Here is a 19577-nt window from a genome sequence, read left to right on the forward strand (position 1 = left end):
CAAGGCGTATCTATATAAGGTGATAGCAGTTAAACAAAAACAAAAGGTTACATGTATTTTGTTCTTGCTTTTTTGGCACAAGTGTCAAAATAATTATTTCCAAGGCGAATTTGAGTGTGAATAGTAAATAAACGCGAGTGTGACGTTACATTTTTCGAAGTACATACATATATGTTAATAACAAAAATAATTAAGAACTAAGATTATTATTCACTCCTAAGCAAGAAGTTACAGCATTCATAATAACAAAATGTTCAATTTTGTTATTAAATGAAAATGAAGTGCAGAATGCGTGAAGAAATTTGCGAAGACATAGAAAAATACTTACCATTGCTTCATTTAGATAGTATTTCCACCTATATGCAGCGCCTGCTATGAGGATTTCATAACTCGAAATTAAAAAGCTGCCGAAAAGCTAGTGAATAAAAGGATGATATAAAAAATCCCGACAAATTTCATTACGTTAATATATAAAATATCGTTAAATCCATAGTTTATTACATACTATGTATATGAAAAAGAAAACACGAAGTAAAATGGTATTCTTAAAATACAAAAGAAGCAAATAATTTCTTTCTGAACAGTTTGGAAAAAGGATATAATTAAAATGTCAAATTAGCAAGTTTTATTTAAGCTTAAAGGTTTACAAACTACGTTTGTCCTTTTTATTTCAATTTCTTTACTTAGCTTATAGACTTGATGTTGACTATGGCTATGAAGTTGTCGTTCTGTACTACGCAAAACTAGCGTTATAATGGTATAACAAATAGATACGTGGCTATGAGGAGAACACAAGTTTATATGTAGGGGGAAAGTATTTGCCAATTTATAAATTAAAAGTGGATTTGTTCGCAAATACGTACATTAAATTAGTTTATTTCATTTAAAATGTTCATCTTCCTTCAAAGTGCCTCTTGGCAAAGTGATCCATTTGTAATGTAACCCCCAATTGAAGCTGGTTGACTTCAGTATAGGAAAACAAGCACATCGCCTTCCACAGCATATGCATCTACCATACCAAGTTCTGAAACATAAATTGAAACACGTAAGACAAAAATATTGCATACTCGTAGACCACTAAAATACTTACGCATAAACCTTGTTCATTTTGTGGAACATTGTTTCTAACTGAAGGTGGACTACACATACATAGCAATGTAGAAACAAATTTTTGACAGCAGTGCCAATTCGCCCGAAGCGAATTAATCAGCTTTTCTAATAGTACCACCTTGTATATATACGGCTTGGTATGTATCTTCTTATAACCGCGATACATGCTACTACATATACACGTGCCAAGTAGATATTTGGTAAAAAATATGTATTTATGTGTAAGTGTGCAAATACTCGTAAGTTTAGATATGCAAAGTATGTACATAGGTAAATAATAAATAAGTATATTTCACAGATTTACTTTTTGTATGTGTTGATTGTATGTGATAGTTTATGTTTGTAATTAATTAATGGCTCCCAGATATTAAACGTGTATGCGGTTTGTTGTTTGTAGATACAGTTGATAAGTTTAAATTTACATTGAGTAGTTTACACTTCGTTCAACTTTAAATCAAAATCGGAAATTCGGATGTAAATATGTATATAAGCTAGATTCAAGTATAACTTATAATATATTAATATCATGAAGAATAATATTTTAGTCTGATGGAATGGTGTATCTTGTTATTTGTCTATCCAAAATTCTGTGTATAAGTTGATTTAATAAATCTGGTTTTACCTCGTTTTTACCTCTTATATTGTACATTTAATAAGATGATATATAAGGAAACTTGAAGGTTTCTAAAGCATTTAATAAAACTAACTTGACGAGAAACAACTTAGCGCTGTGAAAGACATGAAACTAGTAAGTTTGCTTTTTAAATGTACAAATGTCGCGAATGTTTTTATGAAATTTTTAAAATCAGTGTATATGTGTGATACAAAAGTGATATAATAATATTATAACATCTGTGTAAAAACTATTTATACATAAAAAGAATACCTTTTAAGTATATTTTTTAAAGGCGATTTTTAATATCGTAATATTATCTACAGGTTATCATATTTTGTTTTATTGTGTATACTTCTGCGGATGTGAAATACGGAACAGATCGTAATCTAGATTTATTCAAATATGACCCAAGTGACGTTTTCACGTTGCCTGAAGATATTGACGACGAGAAGCCAGCTGTTGTTTTTGAAGGAAATGTTATGAGGGCAAAAGTGGAAAAACTGCAGAGCTTTAATGGAAATAAAAAATTCAAATTAGAGTAAGTATTTATAAATATTGGCATAGAATTTCTGAAACGAAATAATGAAGTTTGTTGGTTATTGAGATCATAAAAAACACTCAAAAAAAAAAATAAATAAAGCTATAGTATAACACTAAAATTACCAATTTAAAAGTTGATTATGAAAAGGCTACTTCTCTGATATCTAAAAATTGCATCCTTTTTGCTACAATATATAGCGTAGAAAATTCGTGGATGTGAAAAAATAAAGTAGTATTTCCATCGTCATATTAACATTTAAACAGATTATAACATTTATGACATCATGCTACCAAAGAACAAATAAGAAAAACGAGAGTTCCTTATTCCCTAAGCGTAACTTTTTTTTGCTCATTATAAGCTCATTAATCAACAGTTTATATATTATTACTAAGAGCTGTTAACTCAACATCCTTCAAATTATTTAGTTGTTGCTACAACAACGCATAAACAATCCCCATACATATACGAGGAATGCTGCTGAAGTGACAGTTCTGGGCCGAATATACATCCGGGTCGTTCCGGTTACATATGTAGAATGTCGTGGGAACGGAAGTTCTTTAGTAACAAGATCGGCTTCATTACTACTTTCTACTTTCTTATATTTCTGACCTTGGACATTTCTAGTATTATCAGGGTCCATCTGACATTTCCATTTGAAAATTTAAAATATTTTATTACAAACACACTCAGAATATTTTGATGTGTGAGCCGAAAAGTTAGAATTAAGCCGTGAACATTTTCGTGCGATTATAAATATTTCAGAATTTTCGACGAGAATTAGCACGACAAGAATACATCAATAAATTAAAACCTTTCGGAGTCGGCTTGAAACTGTAGGTCCCTCCATTTGTGGAACAACATCAAGACGCACGACACAAATAGGAGGAGGAGCTCGGTCAAAAACCCAAAAAAGGGTGTACGCGCCAAATGAACATATATATATTATATATGTTCCGTCGTACATGGCACTCCACAGTGAGGGTCCGAGAACAGATCCCTGAGGGACGCCACCAGAGACTGTACATGTCTTTAGACAGTTATCCGTATCATACTGCAAGATTCCAATGTAACTTCGTATTGTGCGTATTAGATATCCAAGGACTTGGAGATTTATTAGAGATAGCAAAATATTTGACCACCTCTCCGAATTGAACGCAGTTTAGACGTCTAGCATGATAATTGCACGGAATTTCATGCGCGTGTGTCCTCCGTTATTAGAGTCGCGCGCTATATTTGTCACGGATCTAATAGCGACCACAGTCGATCTAGCCCGTCTGAAGTCAAATTGTGTGTTCGGATGGGCCGGTTGGGCAATCCAGATAGCTTTGTAGCCGGTCAAAAATGATGCGCTCAAACACTTTACCCACCGCATCGAGCATACAGAGGGCTCTGTTTGCCAAGGATTGATCTAGTTGCTTAGCTGCTTTGAGTAACAGCACTAGTCGGTGCGATTTCCATCTGCGCGGGAAAGACCCTTCATTAAGACATGCTTCGTATATATTCGCGAAGATTTCTTGCGTCGCCTGCACTGATGCCTTAAAGGCGATGTTAGGAACGCCGTCTGGGCCTGGTGCCCAGAAAGACAACAGTCTTTTATAAGTCTCAACGTGCTTAAGACTTTTTCTGTTGTAACTGGCGGAATATAGCCGATGTCAGTTACCATTTGGTGTCGGTCACTAGAGTCCTCTTGTTGGGGAAAAAACTCCATTATCACTTGGCGGCTGAGCAGGGTGTGGTATGTAAGTCGCGGTTCTTTTAATTTCTGCAGTAACGTTCTGTAGGCAAGAACTCAGGGATCATTGTCAGCGCTGTTTTGCATTTCCTTAAAGGATCGAGTTTTGCTCTGTTTAATAGCTGTTTTCATCTCAGGCTTGCGTTCACGGTATTCGGCGCGCAGCACTGTCCATGCTGGACGATGTCTTGCTCTTTGCACTTTTTACAGGCTTTGCGTGTACTAGCTATCTCAGTTGTCCATCAATAGACGGGTTTTCTTTTGTTGTTGAATCTGCTTCTTGGCATGGCTGCATCACACGCATCTTTCATGTGTTCGGAAATCTGTTCCGCCATATCTTTCATCGCAGTGCGGGAGACAGTGACATTTCTCCAAATCAATTGAAAGCTCTCGGCGTTGAAGGCAAGTCTCTTTTGTTGCATCCTTAGTTGTTCTGGCAGTGAGTGTACACATTTTCGTCTACCATCCATTTTGCGCGGTTTGCCGTGGTGCAATTTACAATAGCGAGGTCGTTTATTAATCCCCCGCTGGCGCAGTCGAAGGTATTCACTCCTGGGGTGTTGAGCAGGGCAAGGTCCATTGCTGCCATAGTTTCTTCTAATAATCGCCCACTCCAGGCTGTGTACCGACTACCCCATGTCCCCGACCATGCATTAAAGTTTTCTGCGATGAGAATCGTCCGCTTTCCACTTAGCTTCCAGTGGTGTCATCATGGGTTCAAAATCTGCTAAGCTCCACCTTGGTGGTACATAGCAGCTCACATAGTATAAACCATCTAGCTTCGCCCATGTGAATCCGGTATTTGCAACAGATATCATATTCTGGGGTGTCTTACTGCCCACCCCCCAGATTACCACTCCGTAATTAAAAAGCGAGAAGTAATTAAGAAGCGAAGAGAGCGAAATAAAATACATAGAAGACGGTAAAGAGAACAGGTTTATAGACATAATTCTAATATCACTTTTTTTATGTATTATTAACTATGCATTCATATAACAGAAAAAAGCGTTTGTCCGTAAACGCTTTGTTCTCTTATTACTTATTGTAAAATGTAATATTGAATTTCGCATGCGAATTACTGCCATAATTTTTTGAAACCTCAGGAAACGTCGTTTACGGACTTCCTCTTATTGTTTATTAGTAGTACCCAATTCCGCAATTAAATTAGCTATTCCTTCTCCTTGTCTTTTCTTCATATCGTTAATAATAATTCAACAAACCAAAAGCTCCAAAATATTCCACCAAACCAATTTCTATGAAGAAAAACCTTTCAAAGCAGTGTTGACAGCTGATTGTCAATTTCAGAGGTATTCGGTCATATGTAAAGGAGTGGATTAGTTTTGTGGATTTCTTGGTAATTACTGCATATTACGTTCGTATAACGTTGAAACTTCAGCATAGCCACAGTATTAACCAGATCTGAACTTTATTGAAAATTTATTAATTCGAATCATTAAAACGGCCTGATTTGAAATTTCATTAGGCTATCTAGAGGATTTATGCAAATCCATTCATGAACGTCTTTACAAAGTAATTTATAAACAAGATGGCAGTACAAACTATTAAGTTCTAAATAATAAATGTAAAAAAAATAAAATTGCTAATATTTGTTCTATTTTTTTCTTATTTGGTTACTGCCCCTATTCAAGTGAACCAATAAATCAAGTATCACAGCTGCTGAAGTGTTGCTGCGAAATACTATTAGATGGAATAATATCACTGGTTTACAGCCAAAATTCACCAGAGACGCCGTTATGAAATCCCTATGTAAAATCACCGTCTGATTCCGAAAATCAAGGTTATTTTTTATTCTATGGTAACGTTTTTGAGATATTTACGAATTACCGTTATTTCAAAAAAAAAAAAATTGGGCCCACTTTATCATATATATCTCGAGAATGAATTAAGCGATTCCAAAACCGTTTAAAGCATTTAAAAGGTAATACAATTTGCTATAAACAGTGTGTAAAACACTTTTTGCTAGGCCCTGCAGATTCAAAGATAACGAACTATCATAACGGATTTTTTAAATTTTTTTTGTAAAAATATAAAAGAAATTGTATTTTGAGAGAAAGGATCTCGAAAACTTTTTACATTTTCGTGTATTTTTTATTTTCACTCTAAGCTCTGTTTTATTACAAAAAAAATAAACTTTGATTAAACCAAATCGATGAACTAATACAAAAGTTACAAACATTCAAGTAAATATATCCATATAGTAAAACTTTATATATATATATAATTGCGCGTACACCCTTTTTGGGTGTTTGGCCGAGCTCCTCCTCCTATTTGTGGTGTGCGTCTTGATGTTGTTCCACAAATGGAGGGACCTACAGTTTTAAGCCGACTCCGAACGGCAGATATTTTTTATGAGGAGTTTTTTCATGGCAGAAATACACTCGGAGGTTTGCCATTGCCTGCCGAGGGACGACCGCTATTAGAAAAATGTTTTTTTTTTTTTTCTTTCTTAATTTTGGTGTTTCACCGAGATTCGAACCGACGTTCTCCCTGTGAATTGCGAATGGTAGTCACGCACCAACCCATTCGACTACGGCGGCCGCCAAACTTAAAACTTTAGTACCCTACAAATAATAGCATATGTACATATGATTCTGTCTTAACTCTATGATCTTATTTTATAATTGAAAAAGTTATGTGTCTTGTTTTGACGCTTATTTATATAAGGATCGGTTTCTCTTATGAGAAACCAACAGTAGTCACCCATCATAGCGACATCCCAGAATCCTTGATACCGACTTTCAATCATTTTCATTTGCTGGTGAAACCTTTCGCCATGCTCGTCACTTTCGTCGCCAAGATTTTGCGGGAAAAAATTTAAATGGGAGTGCAGAAAATGAATTTTTAAAGACATATTTACTCCTGAAAGAAAATTAAAAAGGGAATTAGATAAATTAGTGACACATTAGCACATAATTTTCTTAGGCTGGATTAATCTTCCAATTTAGAACAAATTTTGGTCGTTCTTGTTTGTTCGGAGCAGGGTAATAAATTCAGATTAAGGGCTATATAATCTCATGTAAATTTAAAAATTTGCTTTCAAATTTTTTGTTAAGTTTTAAAGTTAACTGAGAAAACGATCTTATATGTGTTTTTTATTTACCCATTTCCGCATAGTTTTTGATTAAATCGTTCACTATCAGCTCGAAGTTAGGACTTTTGTGTTTGCTTAAAAAAGAAGTAACAACCTTTTCAAAAGAGTCCCACGCCGCTGCCTCCACTGGTGACAATAGTTCTTTGAAATGGGTATTAGCCATTATTTTCCTTATTTGCGGCCCCACAAAAATCCCTTCTTTTATTTTTGCTTCTGAAATCTGTGGAAAGATTGTTTTCAAATAATGAAAAGCTTCGCCTTCTTTGTCCAAAGCCTTGATAAAGTTTTTGATAAGGCCGAGCTTGATGTGGAGCGGAGGTATAATTATTTTTTCCTTCTTTATAAGTGGTGAGTATTTTATGTTATCCACCCCAACTTGAAACTCGATTCGTTCTGGCCAATCCTTTATGATGTAGTGGTCTTGACATGCTCGGCTATCCCATTTGCATAGAAAGCAACAGTATTTTGTGTATCCAGATTGTAGACCACATAGCATTCCAACGACTTTTAGATCGGCACATATTTTCCAATCATGTTCTTCGTATTTAATTAATTTAAGCAATTTTTGCATTGTCTCATATGTTTCCTTCGTATTTACTGCATGCGCGATCGGGATAGATGGCTTTTGGTTGCCAATATGCAATAATACGGCCTTTAAACTTAATTTATTGCCGTCTATGAACAATCGCCACTCTTTTGAATCATATGGTTCACCAACCTGTTTAAATAGACCAGCAATGTTTTTGCAATAACAAACACTGTCCTTCTTCGTATAGTACTGGGAGAATTGTTCGTGACGAGTCCTATAATATGTTACCTTAACATCGGATGAAACAAATTTGAATTGTTGCATACGAGAGGTGTGTAGTTCGGCCTTTTCTTTTGACAATTCCAAATCCCTTATCCAATCATTTAGTTGTGCTTGTGACAAAGGGATTCTTTCGTTTTCCGTTTGCAATTCAGTACAACATGATGCCGCGTAATCAGATACTGCTGTTGACAATGAAACTGGATCCGAAACTAAAGTTAAATTTGATTTTGGCAATGTAACTTCCGTTGAATTTAGTTCTGGTAATGACACTGTAGATACGCTCGCATACCCCAAATACTTTCCAACCCCAAATACTTTTGTAGTACAAATAAAGCAGTCCGTTGAATGGCAAGTTGGTTCCCTCCACTTCATTGGTGTAATAAATTTCATGTCGCCTAAATAGATAGTTTAAGAAATTAGTCAGATATGCATTAAAAGAGAGCAAACTCCTAATTTTTACGATGTACCTTTTGCTTCCGGTTTCCGAAAATATCAATTCGACTCGACATGTGGTGCACAAAGTATTCGGTGTCCATGGTTTTTCATTGTTTCTAGGCTCAATTCCATAACACTTATGGTATGCAAATTTCAAAGGATTTGAAAACACACGTCGTATCCTTTTAACGATAAATTCCCCGCAGATGAAACAGAACATATCTGGATCATTTTTACACTCAAACTCTCGCGCCCTTTTATTCATATTATATTTTTAAGTAAATGACGGATTATAAACTGCAATTATAAAGTGAACAGTATCCGGCTATCCTTGCAGAAATTATGAAGGAACGAGGCACATGTACTATTATTTATTCTTACATAGATCAACTAAAAATGCAAGCCTACCTATACAAAAAGGTTCCCTAGTTATACATAGAAAACACTACCTGCCTTAAACATATGATCTTGCTTGAAATGTATCTGTGTTTGAGATAACGCCACTAACAATTTTTTGTATCTAATGATCCTTCCAAAATCTACCTGTAACTAACTGAATTGCGAATACTAACACATATTACCAGTAGGGTACTTCAGTATTAAATGGATATATTTACTTGAATGCTTGTAACTTTTGTATTAGTTCATCGATTTTGTTTAATCAAAGTTTATTTTTTTTTTGTAATAAAACAGAGCTTAGAGTGAAAACAAAAAATACACGAAAATGTAAAAAGTTTTCGAGATCCTTTCTCTCAAAATACAAATTTTTTTATATTTTTACTAAAAAAAATTAAAAAATCCGTTATGATAGTTCGTTATCTTTGAATCTGCAGGGCCTAGCAAAAAGTGTTTTACACACAGTTTATAGCAAATTGTATTACCTTTTAAATGCTTTAAACGGTTTTGGAATCGCTTAATTCCTTTTCGAGATATATATGATAAAGTGGGCCCAATATTTTTTTTTTTTGAAATGACGGTAATTCGTAAATATCTCAAAAACGTTACCATAGAATAAAAAATAACCTTGATTTTCGGAATCAGACGGTGATTTTACATAGGAATTTCATAACGGCGTCTCTGGTGCAGAAAAAAAGTTAAAATTTGTGATCCAGTGTATTTTGATGCATACAGTCTTCACTTGAATTATCAGAAACTCTTGTGTTACTAGATCAAATACTGTTGCTTTAAGAACCATTTTCTTATATGAAAATTGGTTTTATTTAAAAAAATTGCGCCGCGATTTTTTATTCCAAATTTTCACTGTATTATTAATATTTGATATGTATATATGTATTGTCATCATCATTGCAGAGCTCTTGATTGTCGCGAAGATTCCGACTGTTTCGGCACTCGTCCGATGCTTTTGTATTTATAGGAATAGGAAAATTGTCAGACCCGTATCCTCATAGGATATCCTTGTGATTGGTTGGCGGTTTCCCTTCTAGTTTCACTGTTTTCCTTCATACACACAGTTTACTAGCCAGCATGCAGAGCATTTGGCGTTATTTTCGTGCCTCCCTTCCTCTCCCTAAGCAAGATGCCCTAAGGCGGAAGCCCTTACTGTCTATTGTTATTATTATTATCATTATTATTACATTATTATCCTATTCTAAAAAGTTTCAACGATCTTATAAGTAAACATGAAATTTACAATTAATTTCATAAAATAATTCATATTAACAATTTTAGTTTAAAGACTCAAAACGGTATTGAAGTCACCAGTGTTGGCAAATTAAAAGATGACAAAACCTTTGTTGTAAGCGGTTCCTATTCTTTTACTGGAGCTGATGGTAAACGTTACAAAACCCGCTACACCGCTGACGAGCTCGGATATCATCCTATCACGGAACTGGATTTGGATATTCCTGAGTAAGAGTTTTTTTCTCGTAATTATTCTAGCTTTTTTATTCGTAAGCTTGTTAGACAGCTATAAAGTATAATATACAGGTATTGCTTCAGTAAGTATTAGGAATGCCATTAATCACTGCGAATGGGAATGCGACATGGTACTAAGGAAAAGATGTATTAGGATATCAGTCCTTCTTCAGAAAGTTTCGAGAGACAAAGCAGTAAGCTGATTGATCTATATGATGATGAAAGTCTTTCAACTTTCTCTGAATTAACTATTATAATGATCTCTGACCTTTCACATTTAGAAAAATATCCAAATTTTAATTGAAAATGTTTTCGATTAGAGAGTGAGCAATATTGGAGCGTCTTCGATTCGCCATACCTTAGCCAGTGTCAAATGAATGAAGCAAATGGCACAAATGCACATATGTTGGCAACACTGGAAAAATTCATTACCATGGCAGCCAGTTCGACAGCCGACAAAGGGCTGCCGCCCCAGTAAACTAGCTCTATTTCGTCTACTGTATTTCACCCCTAATCTATCGTCACAGCCCATCGGTGCAACACAATTCCCTCATCTCCGACCAACAACCCTCTTGCACCAACTCTTGGGCGCGGACAAACCGGCATTCTGCTCCGTGTGCGAGACCAGGGTTTCTCGGAATCTGATACCAATGAAGTGCAATTCTTGCAATGGCCGGTGCCATTTTGGAGGTGCTCTGGCCTGCCCACCACCCGTGAGTGGACACGGACTACGTGGCCCCCTACTGCAGAGCTCTGCACCCGATACTGCCTTTCTTACGCGGCCGCCTATCACCACCAGGCCGCCACAACAGATGCGGAACGCACACCCTGCGTTAGGCCAATACTCCCGAGGAGCTTCAAGCTGCTTCAACCTTACTGCAATGGACTCATGAGCCAGATAGATGAGATAATTGACTTCATGAGCTGACATGGAATCCCAATAGCTGATAACCAGGGATTTTTGCAATGGCTGGTGCCACTTTCGGAGATGCACTGGCCTGCGCACCACCCGTGAGTGGACACGCGACTTTGTTGCCCCCTGCTGCAGAGCTCGATCAACATCAGGCCGCAACAAGTACTGCGAAACACACAGCAGGACCAACGCAGACAACCTCACTCGTCCCTCTCGAGTTACGACTGTACTCCCGCGGAGCTTCAAGGTCCTCTAACTGAACTGCAGTGGATTCATGAGTAAGATACACGCGATAGTCGACTTCTTGAGCCGTAATGAAGTGAAGAAGCAGAAAGGATCGCGAGCGAGACAATGGTGGAGGCCTAGCATTCATAGTCCACCGTACAGTACAGTATCGTCTCACCGATGAAGGTATCGACCGCAGGGACAGCACCTTAGAATGCCAACGTATAGCTGTCCGGTCAGGCGCTGTCGAGCTCGAAATTTCTTATATAATATATACATACCCCGTTTCACCTGCTGCCCGGCAGTATATCACCCTGATATTGGTGCTCTCATCAGAGGTGAAAACCTATTTGGAGTAGGTGACTTCAATGAGCATTACGATCTTTGGCATTCAAGCCTACCAAACGATCGTAGGGGACATTACTTGGCAGAGCAGATAAACGATTCAACATTCAGCACAGTAAACGACGACGCCACCACCAGGCTAAAAGGCAATTTCAACAGCTCGCCTGACAACAATTACTTGCGCTGGTCTGATAAATGGCATAGCCTGGCGACCTATGCTATCGCTTGCATCAGACCGCTTGCCCATTATAGTCTCGATTGAGACACCCGTCAAATTTGTTTACGCGGACACTGGTCATACATTAATTTTAACGAAGCTAATTGGGCCGAATTCACGGAATTTACCGAGGACACCTTCGCCGCTCTCCCCATCCTCACCGATGTGCGCATTCCGCAAGGTGCTCACAGCTACTGCGGCTCGCATCATCTCTGCTGAAGGATTCGGGACATACGTCCAAGTTTCCCAGATGAAGCGGCTGTTTTAGCAAACGAGCGTGATAACCTACGCCAGGTCGATCCCGGAGATCCCCGCATAAGGGATCTCAATTTAAAGATTCGGCAACTGGTAATCCAATACAAGTGGACTAAATGGGAAGAACACTTGAAGTCCTCCAATTTCACCTCTGGTGTGAGTAAGCTCTGATCCTACTCGAATTTTGATCTTCATATTCTCTATCTTAATTCATTTTCTCTTAAACTTTAACTTATTTTCTGCAATAATTATAGTCTTAAAACTTTTTTGCTAAGTTTTGCATAGATTGTTGAGGTAACCTCAAAATGGACTCCGAAAAGTCCAACGAAAATAAGGAAGCAATCGAGGGACAAATATGCGCTGTAAAACCAATTATAAATATAATTAATTAGCGTGAATTACATCAACCGATAGAATGTTTAAGGTTGCTCTTATGCCCGACTTAAAAATAATAGAGGATGCCCGGCATACAAAACCCTAAAAACAAGACATGCTCGAGTCATTTAAGAAAACGCAGCTAAGTTCCTGTTACTCAAATAGTAAACAATCAAATCAGAGCAGGCAATAATGGTACCCCACACATTTCCAATTCAAACTCATCCGCAATATTACACGCAAACGTTATAAAAGCTAATACTCTAAATCAGAGCTGCATACCAAATTTTTCTCTTCTGCTTTCACACGCTTTCTAGAAGAGATCAAAACAGGACCGATTCACCATACAGCGATTGCCGGCGTATCAGGGCGCTCAAGAGCGAATAATATGCGCAAAACGGTGACAACAATGAAAAGTGCATTCTCACTGTATATGTCTATTGAGATTGCTGCACAGTTAAAACCGCTTAGCTTGATTTATCCTTAACGTCCATCTTGTGCGACGAAATGTTCCAGTGAGAGTCACCCACCGTGTGCAATAATATCAGCGTCGATTCAAGATTACCAGCTAGGAAATGGCTTGCTTCAATGCAAACGTTGCAGGGCGTAAAGTTACCATTGTTTCTTAGGTGTATGTCCTCAACTCGACCAAGGGACCGCACTCGTTATATATATAAGAGCAATATTTTCTGTGAGAAAAAGAATCCTCTGGGAGAAGACGCGAATACAAGACAATTAGTATCAATTCATATTCAATATTAAAATATGTGCATTAAACGTATCTGTGCCACAGCTTCAATGCTTCAAAGTGAGATAATCTGGTGAGATAATTATTCAATTTGGAACGCAGATCATCGGATGACATACCAGATGCCTTTATCGAACAATGAAACTCCGTATGGTGGTTGGGAAAGCTTCGAAATGTAAAAGTTGAAAACCCAGGGTAAAAGGACACCACCTTGCGGCACTCCTTGCTTTATGCTCTTCTGTTTTGAGCTTTGGTCTCGAAAGATGACCATGACTGACTATGTGGAAAGTTTTTGACAGCTTCAACACTACTCGGACCGCAGAGCGGTTTTGGCTAAGCCCATGATAAATATGCCTGTTTATGACGTCACTTGCTGTGGAGGCAATGTGGACTTTACGGAAGCCATGCTGATGTGGAGCCAGGATCAGGTGGTTCGTAAAGAGTGGGAGTTATAAGGCCTCAATCATCTTCACTATTTAGAAAAAGAGAGTTGTCGGATGATAACACTTGTTTGACGGGTTTCCCAGGTTTCAATAGTGGAGGATGTAAAATGAATAGCGAACTAATTATTTTTAACATCCATTTTATTATTGTTACTTAAAGGAGATATATACAATATAACCCTAACTAAGATCAATTTTATTTAAGAGCAATGTGTATAAAAACGTTGTAGTTTTTATGTCAGCTGATTACAGAAATCTTTAATTTCTAGGCCTCAACCTGTAGATGTAACACCAACAAGGCTAAACAATTTCGACAATGATAATAAAGGTTTGTTAGGAGGCCTGAAGAACCGATTCCAGTTTTTGAATCAAAATCTCAATCTGGAAGTAATTCCAAATAGTTTAAGTGGAAGTGCGCAAAGCGGTGATGACTTCAGTTATTCGCCAGCTAATGATGGTTACAGTTATGGTGCTCCGATGTAAGTTAATTTTGATTTCGGCCAAACCAAAGAGATTATGAAGCATACATTTATTTTTTAGACAACAATTTGAAACGCCTCTTCCAATCCCATCCCGTCAATATTTGCCGGCGAATTGACAATTGAAATACAAAAGCAAAAACAAACATACACTGATGTATATATGTATATTGGTAGCAGCGATGCAATTAAATAAAAATATAAGAGTTTTTTAACATCAATTAAGAAAATTTAATTTCCGTACAAGGTACTAAATTATAAACCTGTAAATTGCACATAAATTCTTTTCATTTCAGAATATGTTTTCGAAAAAATTGTTGTTTGGTTCACATCATATAATAATAATAATGATTGGCTGTTGTTGTCGTAGCAATACAAGCCCTGTCAGGCGACCAGACAGGCGCAGTATAGTTTAGAACCGGCCGGCCAATTGCCTTAAATGCAGCAACATTTCTTTTTCTTTGCCCCAAGTGCTACCGGCAAGCGATTTGAGGACCTTGTTGCTATTTTGGAGTTTAGTGGCAATTGCGGTTGTAAGCGCAGAGAAGGACAATCGGAATTGGTGTGTGATCGACTTTTACCTTAAGTTGCAATTAGACCTACTTTGTCCAGGGTGTAAGGAGGGTCGCCGTGGACTATCTTCCTCTGCTTTGATGTTTGATCTCGAAAAGTCACTGACGAGTGACGACCACCTCTTCAGCCCTGGCAGGAGTGTCGACTGATAAATATCATCTAGTAGCGTGAAAGGGCTGACTGTGTCGGAAGCGTCCTTCAGGTCCAACGCTATTAGGACAGTCCTCTCGCAGGAGCGGTTTGGGTTAAGCACGCGATTTATCTGGGCGTTTATTGCGGTGAGTGCAGTGGTGGTGCTATGCACTCGTCGGAAGCCGTGCTGATGTGGGGCTGGGGCCAGGTGTTTCGTGAAGAGAGGGAGTAAGAGGGCTTAAAGTGTCTTCACTACTGGGGAAAGTAGAGTTATCGGCCGATAAGTTTCCTCTTGGTTGGCGAGTTTCCCAGGTTTCAGTAGCGGGACCCCTCTCCCTTCTTTCCACTTGTCAGGTATATTGAGAGTGGTCAAGGACAGATTGAAAACCCTTGTGAGAAATCCTACTCCCAATGGACCCAGGAGCTTCGGCATCAGAATGTTTAGTCCGTCAGGGCCAATGGCTTTAGATGATTTGGTTTTGCTCATGGCCCCCTGAACCACATCACAGGAGAAAGTAAGTGGCGCACTATCGATCGTCAGTTTGGACAGCCGTCTGGTGGTACGATGCCTGGGTCTGTCGCCCGGAGGATGCAGTGTGAATATTCGGTTAAAATAGCTCGCGCATCTCTTCTGGTCCGACGAGTACAACTGTTGAAGGTGAGGGCCACCTTGTCGTTGTGTTTCGTCGGGCTCGAGAGGGGCCTTACCATGGACCAGAGCTTACTCATACCTGTGAAGAAGTTGCAGGTCCTTAAGTGGTCAACTTATTTGTTCCGCTTATGTTGGGTGACCAGTTGCCGGATCTCCGAATTGAGATCCCTTATGCGAGGATCGACCTGGCGTAGGTGATCACGCTCGTTTGCTAGAACGGCTGCTTCGCCTGGGAAAGTAGGACTTATGTCCCTGAATCGTCCAAGAGGGATAAATCGAGCCGCAGCAGCTGCAGGCATCTTGCGGAATGCGCGTTCGCCGATGTGGCGGACCACCTCTGCAGCCCTGGCGGGAGTCTCGACTGAAAAATGTCATCTTGTATCGTGGAATGGCTAAGAGTATCGAAAGCAGTACAGGGCGGTTTTGGTTAAGCCCGCGGTTTATCTAGGCGGATGGTGAGTGCTGTGGTGGTGCTGTGCACTCGTCGGAAGCCATGCTGATGTTTCGTGAAGAGTGTGAACAGGTGTACAGCCTTTGTTGAGTATTTGGACAAGCCCCTCTTCCTATTTGTGGTGTGCGTCTTTAAGTTTTTGCCCAAATGGAGGGACCTACAGTTATATGCCGCTTCCGAATGGCAGTTTGTTTTTTATAAGCCTTTTTATGGCAGAAAAAATGTTTTCTATCATTCGGTGCTTCATTTGCCGGGTTCGCAACATCTGCACTATTAGTTCGGCAGGTGAGCAATGTTCCTTGCGTGGTTTTCGTTAACGAAGTATCTTGCATCAATTAAAGCTTAATAATAGAAAATTATGAAAAAATAAAAAAACCCTAATTGCCAGCATAATTGGAAATGTGTATCCCTTCTTCCCTCTTGTACGGTCAAACTAGTTTGTTTGTTCTGCGACAATTGTGACAAAAACGCTATAATTCGTTGAACTCCAAAAATATACTGTTTCTTTATTCTGTTACAAATTCTCAATTTACAATATATATGATATATTGTACATAACAATTTGTAGGTATGAATATGTAGTATGCCTAACGATGCATAAGTATACAAACATTTTTACATATTTGGAAATTTGCGGAAGATAGTACCCACCAAACATATTTATAAATACATTTTATTTCCCATTCAGATCTGCATGCTTACATACCAACACACATACTTAATTGTAATGGTAACCATTGCGGGAATGGCAACCATTGTTGTTTAACCATTGCGGGAACTGCAATGCAGGGGTGGATAAAATAGTCTCTTCAAATATCATACATCTCATATTATATCAACTCTTTTTTTTTGTCAGTTTCCCCTCAGACGCAAAAACTTCTTCAATTGTTCTTTCCCTGGCGAAGTTCTATTAGTGATTCCATTGTGTTCTCGCGCGCTGCCTACTCACGGGCGCTGAATGGATTAATTTTTCCCCCAGAACATCGTCTTCATTTGTATGGTATGACGTTGTCGTAAGTTTCTGCATTTTACAATGTGTACAGTGCTCACAGAAAATAAGTTTATTAATCTCCTGTACCATAAATCGATAGAGTTATGGGACAACTTCAACTCTATATGTGAAACAAGCTACGTCCGTCATTTTATAGTTATGATTGGCAATGTCGATTGCAGATTCGATTTAAAGCTATTTGTACTAAATAATAATCCACACTCTATTAAAATTCTATTATTACAAATGTTCTTCTAAACGTATGTAATACCGTGCAGAATAAATGTGAGGAGCGAACTGTCAAACGAACGATGAGAGAGAGAAGAACAAAGCGAAATAAGAAAAACGCAGTCAACCAAAAGGGAATAATACTTATATTATTATTTTTATTATTTATAGGGGCGCTTTTTTGATTTCGATAATATGATTTGATTACATATTACAAAAAAATATATATTTACAAATATAGAAAATTTGGATACATATTACAAAAAAAACTTTTTTTACTAATACTGCGGTGCTTTTTTGAAGTGAAAACTTCTTTAGAATCGTTGGGAGTGATTTGAGACTCGATGAAACGAAAAAGCGACACTACGAAGCGTTATATGTTGATATACGTATATGTGTGTGGCTGCGTACAGTTGAGCCACGCTAGTATAGTGAGTATTGTAGTATGTATACTACACTGCCTATTACTTGCTTTAGTGTTTAGTTCAAGCGTCATACGTATGTATGTTTGTATGTATGCTAGTACGTATGTGTATTGTATTATGTATTATGTATACCTAATACTTGCTTAGACCAAGCGTCCTACGACGCTCATAATAGCAACCGCGTGTGCTGTATTGCGTCCGTATTTTTATATTCCTAAAAATTTTCATTTTTAAATATTTACCGCAATTATGCCGAAAAATACTGCAGAAAAGTGTCGTGAATATCGACAGAAAAAAAAAACAAAAAGAAAATAAAACTAAAAAAACAGTTTTAATTGTGGCAATTTATATTTCACCGAATCAATCAATAAATAGCATCACGGAATGCATTCACGAAAATTTAATAAAGTATACACCAGAAGTATCGCGGATACTTAGAAAAGATTACGATAAAGTTCCAATGATTTTAAGTGACGATTTTAACGTAAATTTTGCATTGGACACAGCGGTTCCTTTAATTGACTTTCTCAATACAACATTCAATTTAAAAATGTGTAACAATCGCACTGAATCGACAACACGATCAAAAACAACAATTGACGCGGTATTTCAAAGATATGTTGACAACATCGAAACCAAAGCATTTGTATCATATTTTAGCTATCATAAGCCACTCGTATCATTTGTTGAAATTGAAAACATTGAGGATGAATAATAATAAAATGAAGAAAATAAAATATGAATTTTATAGCAATATTATAATGAACCTATAATTATCACGCTCCTAATGCTGCTTTCGTCTCATTCTCTCTCAGTTTGTTTTACGGAAGGTTTCACTTCTATCGCGTCTAACCGTTAGACTGGTATTTTTTTGATTTCGAATATACATACATATTAAAACAAATATATATTTTTACAAACACTTAAAATTTGGATACTTCTTAGAAAAAAAAATATATTTTTACAAATACTGCGGCGCTTTTTTTGATTTCGAATATACATACATATTAAAAAAAACAATATTTTTACAAACACCTAAAATAATACAAATCACGCTATTTTTAGTCAAAATTTTCGCCTACGTTGCTTTTTTTCGAATATACATACATGTTACATAAAAAACATTTTTTTTTAAATAGCGAAATAGTGCAAAATCGGACAATTTTTTAGCCCAAATTTTCGCCAGCGCCATGTGTAAATTTTACGATTAAACAATATTTTTATAAGTGGTATGAATTATAAAACCTAAGTTAAATGCTTGCGGGGTTGACGATTGCTGCATACACTTCCCTTCAACTGTATTTCAGTACAAGCTGCAAATACGGTCGTAAAAACCTAATTTTTAAACTTTTCCTGGAGGTTCTATAGGGACCCTAGGAGGTTGGCACTTTCTTAGTTATAATGGTTAGACCGTGCTCTTTCTAATGGGCATGGTGGATGGTGCCACGCCCTTCCGCCTCCGCCCCTCATTCAATTATATCGTGGTGGTAATGGAAAGTTTAGCCAAATCTTATATGTACTATGTTTACGTAGCCGAATGGCCTGATGCGTGACTACCATTTGGAAGTGCACAGGTTCGAATCCCAGCGCATGAAAACTCCAAATGAAAGAAATAGTTGTTTCTATTATAGTAGTCACCCGTATGTAAATATCATATTTCTGCCATGAAAAGCTTCTCATAAAAAACCATCTGCCGTGCGGAGTTGGCGTAAACTGAATCCCTCCATTTATATATTATCATATTATGATATATGATATCAAAAGTTTTTATATCAAGGAGATTCAATAAGGCGGCAGATTTTCTTCCATAAATAAAACATCACAAAGTGTATCGAAATGTTCTTTTATTTCATTATGTTTTTATGGCCTCTTCACGCGGGTCGTACCGTCAGC

At 37.5% G+C, this 19577-nt stretch overlaps 1 protein-coding gene across 1 annotated transcript; it reads left to right on the forward strand.

Moving 5' to 3' along the window:
• Positions 1-1665: 1665 nt before the first annotated feature.
• On the forward strand, positions 1666-14453 carry LOC129237478 (uncharacterized). The gene is made up of 5 exons (XM_054872257.1): positions 1666-1858; positions 2050-2264; positions 10047-10226; positions 14023-14232; positions 14294-14453. Exons 1-5 carry the CDS (start codon positions 1850-1852, stop codon positions 14349-14351), a joined length of 672 nt encoding a protein of 223 aa, XP_054728232.1. The 5' UTR covers positions 1666-1849; the 3' UTR covers positions 14352-14453.
• The last annotated feature ends 5124 nt before the right edge of the window (positions 14454-19577 follow it).

This window comes from Anastrepha obliqua, chromosome 2 (genome assembly GCF_027943255.1).
Source record: "Anastrepha obliqua isolate idAnaObli1 chromosome 2, idAnaObli1_1.0, whole genome shotgun sequence".
In the NCBI taxonomy this organism is placed as follows: domain Eukaryota; kingdom Metazoa; phylum Arthropoda; class Insecta; order Diptera; family Tephritidae; genus Anastrepha; species Anastrepha obliqua.